The 14,787-nt window shown below is 45.8% G+C and overlaps 1 protein-coding gene across 3 annotated transcripts in view; it reads right to left on the reverse strand.

Moving 5' to 3' along the window:
• FCHSD2 (FCH and double SH3 domains 2) overlaps nucleotides 1-11,343 on the reverse strand; it is a 339,951-nt gene extending 328,608 nt beyond the window's left edge. Inside the window, exons 1-2 of one of the 3 annotated variants that reach the window (XM_032166892.2) lie at nucleotides 10,585-11,343; nucleotides 8,763-8,860 (exon numbers count right to left, since the gene is read on the reverse strand). In XM_032166892.2, the coding sequence (XP_032022783.1) occupies nucleotides 8,763-8,860; nucleotides 10,585-10,605 (119 nt within the window). In that variant the 5' untranslated portion in view covers nucleotides 10,606-11,343. Of the gene's footprint in view, nucleotides 1-8,762; nucleotides 8,861-9,950; nucleotides 9,973-10,584 lie in introns of those variants that run through there. The other 2 variants (XM_032166893.2, XM_032166894.2) reach the window with 2 other exon arrangements.
• Nucleotides 11,344-14,787: the final 3,444 nt, after the last annotated feature.

Consider the following 14,787-nt stretch of genomic DNA (forward strand, 5'->3'; position numbering starts at 1 on the left):
TTGATGGGGATGGCATTGAATCTATAAATTACCTTGGGCAGTATGGCCATTTTCAGGATACTGATTCTTCCTACCCATGAGCATGGAATGTTCTTCCATTTGTTTGTATCCTCTTTTATTTCATTGAGCAGTGGTTTGTAGTTCTCCTACATGAAGAGGTCCTTCATGTCCCTTGTAAGTTGGATTCCTAGGTATTTTATTCTCTTTGAAGCAATTGTGAATGGGAGTTCACTCATGATTTGGCTCTCTGTTTGTCTGTTTTTGGTGTATAGGAATGCTTGTGATTTTTGCACATTGATTTTGTATCCTGAGACTTTGCTGAAGTTGCTTATCAGCTTAAGGAGATTTTGGGCTGAGACGATGGGGTTTTCTAGATTTACAATCATGTCATCTGCAAACAGGGACAATTTGACTTCCTCTTTTCCTAATTGAATACCCTTTATTTCCTTCTCCTGCCTGATTGCCCTGGCCAGAACTTCCAATACTATGTTGAATAGGAGTAGTGAGAGAGGGCATCCCTGTCTTGTGCGAGTTCTCAAAGGGAATGCTTCCAGTTTTTGCCCATTCGGTATGATATTGGCTGTGGGTTTGTCATAGATAGCTCTTATTATTTTGAGATACGTCCCATCAATACTTAATTTATTGAGAGTTTTTAGCATGAAGGGTTGTTGAATTTTGTCAAAGGCCTCTTGTGCATCTATTGAGATAATCATGTGGTTTTTGTCTTTGGTTCTGTTTATATGCTGGATTACATTTATTGATTTGCGTACGTTGAACCAGCCTTGCATCGTCTCTGGGATTTTCTTACAAACTTGCTGATACCCATCCTGCAAGTTCTATGCATGAAGAGGCAATGACAACTGCATCACAGCCTAAAAGAGCCATAAGATGCATCTTGATTTCAGAAATGTAAGAATGTAAAAAAATGTGGTTCTTATAATTCATGAAACGCAATAACTTCCTTTTGTATCCTGAATAAGACAACATTCTTCCTGGACTTCAATTTTCCACTAATAACAGTAGCTATCAATGCTAAATACCTACCATTCTTGGCATTTCACCTGTCTCATTTTACTTTCACAGAAAAGCAAAAAGGTCAACATTAATCTTGTTTCACACATACAAAATACTGAAGCTGAGAAAAGCTAAGCCACTCATCCAAGATTACCCAGCTAATAAGCAGCAGAGCTGGCTTTCAATCTATGGCCTACCTTCAAAGTTCTTATTGTTTCCATTACCAGTGGTTCTCAAAATTAAGTGCAGATAAAAAAACTCACGTGAAGACAGGCACTGTGGCTCACGCCTGTAATACCAGCACTTTGGTAGGCTGAGGCAGGTGGATTGCTTGAGCCCAGGAGTTTGAGACCAGCCTGGACAACATGGCAAAACCCCATCTCTACAAAAAAATAGAAAAATTAGCTGGGCATAGTGGTGTGCACCTGTAGTCCTAGCTACTCCAGAGGCTGGGTGAGAGGATTGCTTGATTCCAGAAGGTGGAGATTGCAGTGAGCCATGATCATGCCCCTGCACTCCAGCCTGGGTGACAGAATGAAACGGTATCAGGAAAAAAAAAAAAAAAAAAAAAACCTCAGGTGATTCTTCCATAGAATGGGAAAAAAATACTGCATATATTTGCAAATCATATATGTTATAAAGAACTCTTAAAATTCAATAAAAACAATTTTTTAAATGGGCAAAGTACTTGAATAGACATTTCTTCAAAGAAGATATACAAATGGCCAATAAGCATATGAAAAAATGCTCACCATCATAAGCTGTTAGAAAAATGCAAGTAAAAGCCACTTACAATATCACTTCACATCCACTAGAATGCCTATAATCAAAAAGACAGACAATAACATGCACTGGCCATGACGTGGAGAAATAGGACCCATCATGTATTATTGCTGGTGGGAATATAAAATGGAGCAGCTATTTTGGAAAACAGTTTGAAAGTTCCTCAAAAAGTTAAACACAGAGTTATCATATGACCCAGACATTCCATTTTTAGGTATATATCCAAGAGAAAAACATATATCCATACAAAAACTTGTACATGAATGTTCATAGCAGCATTATTAATAATAGTAAAAAGTAGAAACAACCCATATCTCTGTCAACTGATGAAGGGATTAATAAAATGTGGCATATCCATAGAATGGGGTATTATTTGGCAATAAAAAGGAATGAAGTAATGATATTACAACCTGATGAATCTTGAAAACATTACACCAGGCTGGGCGCAGTGGCTCACGCCTGTAATCCCAGCACTTTGGGAGGCCAAGGCGGGTGGATCACTTGAGGTCAGGAGATGGCAAAACCCCATCTCTACTAAACCTCACTGAGGCTTTGAGATGGCAAAACCCCATCTCTACTAAAAATTGAAAAATTAGCTGGGCACGGTGACGGGCACCTGTAATCCCAGCTACTCAGGAGGCTGAGGCAGGAGAATTGCACGAACCCAGGAGGCAGCGGTTGCAACGAGCCAGGATCGCGCCACTGCACTCCAGTCTGGGTGACACAGAGAAACTCAGTCTCAAAAAAAAAAAAGGAACCATTATGTCAAAAGAAACCAGTCACAAGATTCCACTTCTATAGAGACAGAAAGTAGATAAGTGGTTGCTTAAGGCTGGAGAGGGTGATGGGGAGCGACTACTAATGGGTACCAAGTTTCTTTTAGGGGGAACTAAAATATTTTAAATTGGCGTGACGATTGTACAACCCTATAAAAAAAAAAGTTGAATGGTACACTTTAAATGGGATATGTAATCATATATGATATACAGTCACATCATGTAACTTACATGATATGTACATTGTATATAAATAAAGCCTTGAAAAAAAACTCTAGACCAAATTAGATTACCTCTAAGATCTCTTTCTTGATACAACAGTCTTCGAGACACTGAAAAGAAGTCTCAGCACCATGCACAGTGGTTCATGCCTGTAACCCCAACACTTTGGGAGGTCAAGGTGGGAGGATCACTTGAGCCCAGGAGTTCGAGACCAGCTGGGGCAACATAGTGAAACCCTGTCTCTACAAAAAATACAAAATTAGCCAGGCATGCTGGTGCATGCCTGTGGTCCCAGCTACTCAGGAGGCTGAGGTAGAAGGATCACTTAAGTCTGAGAGGTCGAGGCTGCAGTGAGCCGTGATCACACCACTGTGCTCCAGCTTGGGTGACAGAGTGAGACCCTGTCTCAAAAAAAAAAGTCTCAGAACATCCATAAACAGACCTCAGAATCCAATCTCCCGTGACTCCTGGGAATCTACAGTTCAGAGAAAGTAACATACAGTACAGTAATTCCTCACTTGAGGTCTCTAGACCACCAGGTGTCTGCAAAGGCAGGACAGGTGCTTCTTGAGCCAGTTTCAATTCTTCAGAACATCTATAAGAAATCACATATTCAGCCTTCTCTGGGGTAAAGTTTTTTAAGTGTCTTTGACTTTGACGAAACTCACGTTAACGGTTTGAAAATAGTGATTTGGAGGTGACTGACAGCTCGATGTATCAAAAAATTAGAAAACAAATTATTCCCCAATAATATACTGTTTTTTGGGGGGGTTTTGTTTTTTGGTTTTGGGGGGTTTTTTTGAGACAGACTCTAGCTCTATCGCTCAGGCTGGAGTGCTGTGGCACTATCTCAGCTCACTGCAACCTCCACCTCCCAGGTTCAAGTAATTCTCCTGCCTCAGCCTCCCAAGTAGCTAGAGTAGCTAGGATTATAGGTGTGCGCCACCATGCCCAGCTAATTTTTGTATTTTTAGTAGAGACAGGGTTTCACCATGTTGGCCAGGCTGGTCTCGAACTCCTGACCTCAAGTGATCCACCCGCCTTGGCCTCCCAAAGTGCTGGGATCACAGGCATGAGCCACCGCACCCAGCCTCCTGATAATATATTATACTTTTTGATAGGCAAAATATTTTTTACAACTGGACTCATCATGAGTTCCTTGGTTAAAAGCTTGGGAAACACAGATACAGGGGGGAGTACAGTAGTATGGAAACCAGGACAAATAGCTTAGAGTCTTGACCAATATAATTCATTTCATTTCACTATGCCTCAGTTTACACTTTCATCTATAAAATGAACAAACATGATAATATCCACCTGGCTAAAATTCAATAAATTTTCCATATTATAGACCTCCTTAAAATGTCTTCTAAGAAGGTAGTTCTTTATATTCTGGGTCACTGCAAAAAATTTTTCTTAACTGACTCTACTCAGCACAGCATAGGATAAACAATCCTAAGAAGAAAAGTACACAGACTCTAGTATGTAGAAACTTATGGTAAGTGGTCTTACAAAGCAAAGAGAAAAAAATATAATAATAAACTAAAAAGAAAGTAGACTCTACTTGTCTACTGCTGATAGCAAAAGTCAACAGGAAACACATCAGTATAAAACCTCCCCAAAGCATGGAATGTCCCTGATTAACAACAAATTAGTTGTCTTTTCATCTCATACTTCACTCCCAAATACTAGCTTCCAAATGCCATTCGCAGAACAAATGAACTGAAGAAGGGGAGGAGAACAAAGGAGAAAAACTGTATCATAATTGGTCTCCTCCCCTCGAAATTCCAAAAGATAAGAACTGGGGATTGTGGGGTGGGTTGCAGCAGTAGTGGCTCACTTCTGTAATCCCAGCACTTTGGGAGGCCGAGGTGGGAGAATCACCTGAGCCCAGGAGTTCAAGACGAGCCTGGGCAACAAACAAACCCTGTCTCTACAAAATTTTTAAAATAAGCCAGGCATGGTGGCACGTGCCTATAGTCCTAGGTACTTGGGAGGCTGAGGCAGGAGGATCACATGAACCCAGGAGGACAAGGACACAGTGAGCTAAGATCACACCACTGCATTCCAGCCTGGGCAACAGAGCAAGACTCTTGACTCTTAAGAAAAAAAAAAAAAAGAAAGAAAAAAGAAGGGACGTAAAGGGGAAGAACTAGATAAAATTTAGCATAAAATTCTATTTACAGTCTAATGTGCTGCAGATTTTTTTTTAACTTTTTTCAATGTTATAAAAACTTTTGACATTTTCTCAGGCTGGGCACAGTGGCCTGACGGTAGGCTTGCTTGGGCCCAGAAGTTCAAGACCAGCCTGAGTAACATGGTAAGACCCCATCTCTACAAAAAATACAAAAATTAGCCGTGCACCTGGAGTCTCAGCTACCCTGGAGGATGAGATGGGAGGATCACTTGAGCCCGGGAGGAGAGGTTGCAGTAAGCAGAGATCACACCACTGCATTCCAGCCTGGGCAACAGAATGAGACTCTGCCTCAAATTTAATAATAAAAAAAATTATCTACTACTAATTTCTTTAAGAATAAAAAGCTATTTGTACTTTTCTAAGTGAATTCATACTAACTTAAATTGAGCATAAAGTTGGAAGGGGGCACTGGTGAGAAGGAGCACTAGTCTCAAAAAAGGAAAAGCAAGTAAGATCCTTTACAACTTAATTCATATAAAAACCCAAGTTTGGGCCGGGCGCAGTGGCTCATGCCTGTACTCCTAGCACTTTGGGAGGCCAAGACGGGTGGATCACTTGAGGTCAGGAGTTCAAAAGCAGCCTGGCCAACATGGTGAAACCCGGTCTCTACTACCAATACAAAAAAATTAGCTGGGCGTGGTGGCAGGCATGGTGGCAGCTACTAGGGAGGCTGAGGCAGGTGAACTGCTTGTACCCAGGAGGCAGAGGTTGCAGTGAGCTGAGATTGCACCACTGCACTCCAGCCTAGCCAAGAGAGGGAGACTTTGTCTCAAAAACAAACAAACATCCAAGTTCAGAGATTTCCAATGAATTCTTAAAAAATCATTCCACTTACTAGGGCAGACAAGAGAAGCCAGATCACCTTCTTCCTCAGGCAACTGAAGTTATCATGAATACCAAGAGGAGGCAAGTTTCAACTTTTTCAATATTGTCTTTGAAAAAAAAAAGCAAATCAGAAACCTAAACTCTTCTTTTAGTAGGTAATAGAGTATCCTATTCACAACTCTATGGGAATGAAAGGATTCATTCCATTAAGTTAATATAGATAGAAGAACACACTAACTCCTTTAAAAAAATAACCTGTTAATCCTTGGAGCACCAACAATCTCTGTCTTTACATATTATATACTCTACAACAAATAAGACAGTGTATTTAAAGTGATCACGTGAACCAAAGTATGTAACACAAGCTCAACAGAGGCCCCTATAGCCCCCCTACAGGGTGTATACAGTGTCTCACCCAAGAAAAAATAAGATACATTTAAATATAGCCAGTTACATTCATTTGACAACAAAGGTATAAAGATACAAAAATGAATAATAGCCCATAACTTCAAAGACTTCACCTGAGGGAAGATGCCAGAAGCATGTGCAAAATCAAAATCCTTTGAGATCACAGAGAACAAAGAACTTGCAGTTATTGGTAATCAAGAATTTGTCAGGTGAAAAAGTGGGAGGAAGGGTACCAACAGGCAAAGACAACAGCATACACAGGGGCATGAATGTAGAGTGCACAATTAGACAACCTGACGTCCCGAGTGACCAGAGCAGGGTGAAGAAAGAGGAAGGATGCATGGGCATGAAATGGTAGTAACTAAGCCAGGAAAGGAAGCTTGCAGCTGGGTTCCAGAGAACCATATATACTATGACCAGGTGTTTGGCCTTTATGTAGAAGGCCACAGAGGAGTGATCTATAATAATGTTTTTAGAAAGCTAACTGGTGGTAATGTGGAAGACATATTTAAAAGAAGAGATGGGAGATGGAAGATATAAGGACACTACTGCAATAATTAGGATACTAGTATATTGCAAGCAAAATGTGATGGATCAGCAATAATACAAACTAAGCAACAGCAATAGGAGCAATAGACTGTATCAACTTAGCTTAGATGTGTGCCACATCTCACATGCATTGTCATTTGATCAATACAACCTTGGGGAACAGAGGCCATTATTGCCCCATTTTACAAATAAGAAAAATTAAGTTTATAAAGATTAATTCATTTTCCACAAGTCAGCACAGATATCAGGACACAAACTCAGGACTGTCTGACTGCAGTGTCCACATTCTTGACCATAAGCTCCTGCACCAAGTTACAGACAATAGGGGAAAAATGGAGACAAAACGCAATCAAGAAGTCTTTAGAAGACACAATCAACAGAAATTATTACAACCACTGACCACCCATACCCCACACGGGATCTTCACTTACACACTAATTCTGCCTTCCTGAACTGCTTCTGAAATTTATTACTTTCTTCATCTAGATATTTCTTAGTTCGCTTAATAAGTTAAAAAACCTTACATTTTTAACCATGTCAAGAGTTTCAGATATCTTGCACAGGAATTTTTTTTTTTTTTTTTTTGAGACAGGGTCTCACTCTGTTGCCCAGGCTGGGGTGCAGTGGTGCCATCTCAGCTCACTGCAACCTCCGCCTACTGGGTTCAAGCAATTCTTCTGCCTCAGCCTCCTGAGTAGCTAGGACTACAGGCGCACGCCACCATGCCTGGTTAATTTTTGTATTTTTAGTAGAGACAGGGCTTCACCATGTTGGCCAGGCTGGTCTTGAACTCCTCACCTCAGGTGATCTGCCCGCCTCAGCCTGCCAAAGTGCTGGGATTACAGGTGTCAGTGACTGCGCACGGCCTCGCATAGGAATTTTTAAGTCTAAATATTTTCTTATGGTTATAATAAGGGGAGGAAGACAAATACAGAATTAAAATTGTAATTTTCAGTCAGAAAACAACAATCTTGATATATCCAGGGTGGATGAGAATAGATTTATATGCCTTAGTCAGAAACCCTGAAGACAGGTATATGGCAGAAATGCTTATAGTGCCTAAATATAGGAGAGGAAAAAAGGAAATTCTTAAAACTAAAATCTTTGGGCTACAAACAGCAATCCAAACACATAATTTTATCATAACACCAGAGTTAACATTTTTCATGAAACCAACACGAAGTTAGTGTACCACCAGAAAACTAGGTAACTGATGAGGCTTATAGACCCAATTCCAATTTGATAAATGTATTATAAAAGGGAAATAAGAATTGCAGCCACTCTTGTTTCACCATGCAAATCATCTTCCATTCTTGACGAAAATCTTTGTTGAACTGTCAGTCTGTATTACAAGATTGTTAAATAAGTGGTATTTCTTTCATTAAAATAAGTCATCCATCCCTCTAGTAAGAAAGATACTAATTTTAACAATATTAGCAAGATGTCTTAGCTATTCAAAGTTACCTTGATTATGAATATGAGTAACCTCAATAATAAAATATGATAAACACACTTCTCACTAAATTTGGCACTCAAAGACAAAGTTGTATTTGTCATGTTCTAACCCAGTGAGAGCATATAACCATCTGGGGCTGACTGGCTCACCCCCAGATATTAACCATTAACCACAAGTGTTGGTTTAAAAATCTAACTGTGTAAAACTGTTAAGGTCAATAAAATGATTGTTACAATTCCGTGGAAAGATTATTTAAAGAAGAATCTTTAATTATTATAATTTGACTAGCAAGACTTTTAAGGTCCTTGTTTTTTCTGAATACTATGTGTGCATGCATTATAGGTCCCCCACTGAAGGAAAAAGTTTGTATTGTGTTAGTTCCAGTTCTAATTTCCAGCTGAGTCAAAGTTCTAACAGCCTTAAAACAGGAAATCCAAAAGGAAATTCCATCATCAGTTCCTGGGGCTTGGTAACTCAAAGGTTCTTTGAAACAGAGAAACAGAAGTCCTTGAACTATTTACTACAGTCTTACCTCATGTCTTCAAGCAAATCACATTCTGCTTGATGTTTGGCTTGAAGTTTTGTCATCTGTTCAACTTGAATGTTTTTCAGTTCTTGTGTAACTTTCACCTAAAATATACCATATATTTATGAAGGTCTTTTTACAAATTTAACCCAAAAAAATTGCTTAAGGAAAATATATCTGTCAGAATATGTCTCTTGCTCGCCTCTCCCCTGAAGGCCATAAATCCAATATTCTCCATCTAGTTTTATTTATTGAAGATACTTATTTAATGAAAAATTAAAGCCAAATAGCCTGAACAGAGGTTGAATGAAAATACACGACTATAAATATTACAAACTAAAGACGTGCAAAATAAACTGCCAGTCATTCCATTTCACGCACAAGCTCAATCCATGTCTAGGTCTTCCCACAGTTTTAAAAGAGCCTGTCTTCTATTTCTAAAAAAGATTCAAAGACAATAACCACCAGGAGAGGTGAGCAGAGTGTGGATGGGGGCTGGGAGCCTAAGAGTGCCTGATACCCAATGACCAATATTTACACCCTCATAATAATATGCCTGAATCGACTACATAAATTACTCCATAATGGCTGCGAAAAAGCACACTGTCTCAGAATGATGCTTTCGACTTGCTGACAGCGCATCAAATCACAATCTCTTTCTCACAAAGGAGAAAGCAAAAGTGACCTTCCAGCATATGCAGTGCTTTTAAACTACCCCGGCAAGCCGATCCCCGTGGAGGCTCCACTTCAAACAGCGAGAACAGCAAATGCCTGCTGGCCAGAGAGCCTCGCCCGCCAGGCCGGGGCCCCAGGGTTCGAAGTTACGGTCAGTCTGGAATCTCGGCCTTAGCAGTGGGACCACCCGGAGGGGTGGGGGTACATGTTCGAAAGAAAAGGACTCACTTAAATGGAGAAACCCGGATTAGGAAAGAGAGAAAGCAGCGGCAGCAGATACGGGTGAGTTAGGCGTTAGGCAAATGTTTGCCCACGAGGGGAGGACAGAACGGCCTCATCCACCCAGTGCCCAGAGTAGACATTCAGTATCCATCTGTAGGATTAAAAAAACAAGCACACAGCCTCGGCCCCTGGGAAAGCTGGGGAAGGGCGCAGCGGGGAGGCTGATGACAAGCCGGGTGCATCCGTCACTCCCACCCTGGTCATCCAACCCCGGATCGCAGTGCACACGCCACGCACCTCCCGGGCCCGGTCCTCGCTTTTCTGAAAACACCAAGACAGCTTCCTCGCCCCTCAGCCAGGGACGAGGCAGGACCCGTCAATGCTTAATTTGTTTTCCCTTGGGGTGGGGAGGCGGTGACTATTCCAACTTCTTTTCGGCCGCCCCGTGGGAAAAGCAGGCCAAACCCTAAGGCTAGGCTAGGAACAAATCCCCCGCAAATTTGCAAACGGGCGGGGCTGGCGACAAGCGGCTGGAGGGCTCAAAGCTGGTGCAGACTAAACAATCACACACGCACAAGGCTCTGCAAAGCTGCAGGGGCGTCCCCGCCTCCCCCTCGGTGCAGCCCCGAGAATGCACTTTGCAGCGGGCAGCACTGCCATGCGCGCGCACACACACAAATGCACACCCGAAACTCTTGTGAAATGTCTGGGGGTCTCCTGCGTAGAGGAGGGACGAGCCCTGGCGGCCCCTCTGTCGGAAAGGCAACTCACACGCGCGCCCCCCACCTGGAGCCGGCGGCAAGTCGGTGACAAGCCCAAGGTGAGGGCGGTCACGGCCCCTTGCGGGAGGGGGAGGGGGCGCAGCGGTCGCCCCAGCCGCGTTCCCGGTACGATCTCTCCGAACCCCAAAGCCCCCCAGCTGCGCCCTTACCTTCCTCGGCGGCGGCTGCATGATGCTGAAGGGACATCAATCCTCCCCGACGGCAGCGTTAGCAAGGACCAGGAGGAGGAGGAGGGCCGGAGAGAAGGGGACGGCCCAGCGAGCGCGCGTGTGTGTGAAAGGAGAGCCTAAGAAGCAGGACTTGCCCCGGAGGGAGCAGGCCGGCGGGCGGCAGGAGGACCCCGGCCAGAGAGCGAGTGTGAGGAGAAGGGGGAGGAGCGCCGGGAAGGCCCGGGGCCCAGGCGGCCCGGGGGTGTGTGAGGAAGGAGGCGGAGACGGCGAGGGGGCGGGGGCCCCGGGAGCGGGGGCGCGAGGGTCTCAGCCGGCCGGGCGGCGGGTGAGCCGCAGCCGCGTTGTCCGCGCTCCCGGTCGGCCGCCTGCGCCGCCGCTCCCGGCGGACGCAGCGGCCCCCACCCCACCCACTCAGGCGGCCCGGCCCTCGCTGGGCCTAACGCCCCCGCCCGCCCGGGAGGAGGAAGGTGGCGCCGCTCTCCCCGCTAGGGCTCCACCACTCAGGCCGCGGGAATTTCCGGCCTCGCCGCGCGGCGCAGCGCCCCGCTCAGGATGCTGAGGGAACCGCTCCGTCCAGAGCGGGGTTCGAGGGGCCGGTCCGGGCTGCCAGGAGAGAGCGAGGCCACGGCACGGGGCTTCGTACCGCGGCAGGGGAAGGGGGAAGCTAACGGATTGGTCGGCGGGTGGGAGGTGTGGAAACGCCAGCGCCACGCGAAAATCCCCCCTTTCTCTCCGAGAGTGGCACGTTCCAGACGCCTTCTGGCGTCCCTCCCCCACGCTGGGAGCCAGCCGGGGGCTTCCCGCGCGCTTTCCCGCCAGCTCGCCCCGGCGCGCGTCTCCGCTCGGGGGCGCGCACGTGGGCGGGAGAGGGCTCCGCGCCGACGCACGCGCACAGGCCGCCCCCGCCTCCTGCTTGCCTTTGCGGCTGCAGTGTGTGTGTCGGGGGCGCGGGGGACGACGTGTGTGTGTGTGTGTGTGTGTCGGGGGCGCGGGGGACGACGTGTGTGTGTGTGTGTGTGTCTCGGGGGGCGCGGGGGACGACGCTCGCAGGGAAACGTTTGCAGTGGGGAGGGGGGCAGCATGCCTGTGGGATACGAGAATTCCGGCGTTTGCTTCCTCTCAGCCACTCAGCACCCTACTCTCCCTACTAGGTAGATGTACGCGAGAGAGGCGAGCAAGGACAAGTCGCTTTGCAGCTGGCCGCAGGTGCCAGGCCATTGCAATTGTAGGGCGGATAGGCAGTTGCTCTGTAAAGGAAACGGCGGCACTCTACTGCAGGGCATTCAAGTCAAACATCACTGACCCTGCGCTGAGAGGGAGCGGAGAGAACGTTAAGGCCGAGGCCCCCATTTCACAGACGGGGAGGCAAGTGCCCATGGAGGGAAGCCTTTCTGAAGGTTACACAGCAGGACTAGAATCTGCGTCAGGAGGGGTTCTATGGGTTATTTTAAAAAAGAAACAGGTGCAGGATAATAAGCACGAGGAAAAGTAGAGAAGGCAGGAGGGGCCATAGAGGAAGCCCTTGTCGGGGAGTCAGGATCTCTGGGTGCCAGTCCACTTTGCCTACTCCTAACAGGCTAGGTGAGCTCGGGCTTCCTTATCTGCCAGTGAGGGTGCTTATCTAAGCAGTGCACCCCACCACCACACATGAACCTTCCTGCTCTGTTCAGACCATCTACAGGGAGGGTTATCGGCCTTCCTTGGGGTCCTCAGAAGAGGAATACCTCTTCCCCATGCCCAGGGAGTTTTGTTTTTTTTTTAGTCACGGGGCTGTGTGGAGACTGAGCTGGATTACTCCACCGTTTTTTCAGAAGTTGAGATCCCAGACAGCTGTTGTTCTCAGAAGTGCAGTCAGGCCTAAGAGGAAGGTGAATGAGGCCTGGAGAGACGAGTAACTTCCCAGATGACCACATGGCCAGAAATTGAAAAGGTGGAACTTAAACCCAGGTTGTTTACATTGAGTTAGACTAGATTCTTGTACAGAAAAGTGATAGAGCTATGTTTTGAATAAGATTAATCTAGAGCTGTGTATGAACTAGGAGACTAGTCTTGCTATTTCTGGCTTCAAAAGTTAGCCCTTCACCAGAATCCTTAATTAAATCAGGGAAGGCCTTGGCCAAGGGGACAGGTGGATGGAGGCCCAGGGCCCTGACAGCTGTGGGGTGGCAGCTAGAGCCCAGGCCATAGGTAGCCTAGGCTGGGCTCCAGGCTCAGCTCCACCACCAATTTATTGTGAAGCCTTGAGCTAGTCAATTCACTTATTTCAGCCTTGTTTCCTCACTTGTAAAATGGAGGTATAATGCTAGCCTCATAGGCTTGCTGTATTAAATAGAATTTCTCCTACCACAGGGCCTGGCATGTAGTGCTTAATAAGTGCTTATTGAGGCCGGTCGCCGGGGCTCACGCCTGTAGTCCCAGCACTTTGGGAGGCCGAGGTGGCTGGATCACAAGGTCAGGAGATCGAGGCCATCCTGGCTAACACGGTGAAACCCCGTCTCTACTAAAAATACAAAAAATTAGCTGGGCATGGTGGAGGGCGCCTGTAATCCCAGCTACCGGGAGGCTGAGGCAGGAGAATGGCGTGAACCCAGGAGGTGGAGCTTGCAGTGAGCAGAGATGGCGCCACTGCACTCCAGCCTGGGGGACAGAGCGAGACTCCGTCTCAATAAAAAATAAAAAATAAAATAAGTGCTTATTGATTCATCATTCATTCAAAAAATGCTTGCTAAAGTCTTGCTTTGTTCCAAGCCTGTGCCAGGCACTGGGGTTCTAGAGATGAGTAAGATAGAATCAGCCTTCGCTAAGACTGAGTTCCAGACCAACCATTCCTTGAACGACATTGGGCTAGTGGAAGAGGGGTAACGCGGTACTTGGCCCGGATGCAGTGTCATGCACATAACAAGTGCTTAACAAAGATTTGCTGAATCCTAGTCTTGGGTGCAACTGGTCTGGCCCAGAGATTGTCCTTCCTTCACCTCTCTTCTTAGGAAGTGAGCACTGAGGTATAATGGTGCTGGATGTTGGGAGACATGGGATCCAGCCTCTACCATGGATCTAGTGGGTCTTCTCTGGGCCTTGGTGCCAGCCTGCAGAATAAGATAAGTGAGTGACCCTAGAACTTAGGAGGCTCTTCACAGAAGAAGTCAGACCCTGGGGATTTAGTTTATGCATATAGGAGGGCATCCTCTACCTGATTTGCCGTCATTCTGAAGCCAGGAGTGGCACTGACTTTCTGGAATAATTTCCTTTGGAAGTGTTATAAAGAGCTAAGGGCAACACCAGATGGGCTTACCTACTAACTCCTATTTCAAAACTGTGATTTAAAAAAATTGTTTTAATACTTACCAAGTGTCTTTTCCAAACCCTAAACTTTCATATTACTTTTCCAAGCTAATCTTTACCCGTGAGATAGTATTATTTTCTTCATTTTTACTGATGGAGAACTGGAGGCTCAGTGGAGTTAAGTGACTTGCCCTGACATCATAGACTTGAGACCATAACCCAGTTGTCTGATGAGGAATGTTCCTGTATGAAGAAGGTTCAAAGGAATTGGGAGAGTTCCTAACGCAGGAAAATAAGCAGACCCAGGAGGATACAATCCATTATGTTCCAGACTCTAGGGGACCAGGGAAGGGATTTCTGTGACTTATGTAAGCCTGACTTGAAATGTACCATTTTGAACAGGGTTGGGGACTTCCAGAGCCTTGTTCCTGCAATGCAGGCAAGCGCTGTGTTGCCAGTAACATCGCTTGAGATTCTTTGGGGAAATGGTGCAGAGCAGCATGCACTATGGCCCCAGAGACAAAACTGGGACAGGTCTTAGCTGCATCTCAGGAAGGAGCTTTTCCAGGCACAGCTGCCCCTGGAGGGAGTGAGCTCCCTGTCCCTGGGGCTGTGCAAGCAGGTTCTGGCTCCCTTTCATCAAGGAGACCACAGATGGGATCTCACTCTGAAAAGAAATTAATAACAGCTGCCGTTTATTTTGCCTCTTCCATGTTCCAGACATTAAAATAGGCATGTTATTTACATTGTTTCCAACATTCACAACAACTCCTCATAATACGTATAACCCCATTGCACAGGCTGCAGCTCAGAAGTGAAATGACCTACTCAAAGTCACACAGCTAGTGAAGGAAAGGGAGGCCTGGCCCCTGGCTCTGAAGCTGTGCTCTCCCTCCAGCA

This window comes from Hylobates moloch, unplaced genomic scaffold, assembly GCF_009828535.3.
Source record: "Hylobates moloch isolate HMO894 unplaced genomic scaffold, HMol_V3 SCAFFOLD_11, whole genome shotgun sequence".
Taxonomy (NCBI): domain Eukaryota; kingdom Metazoa; phylum Chordata; class Mammalia; order Primates; family Hylobatidae; genus Hylobates; species Hylobates moloch.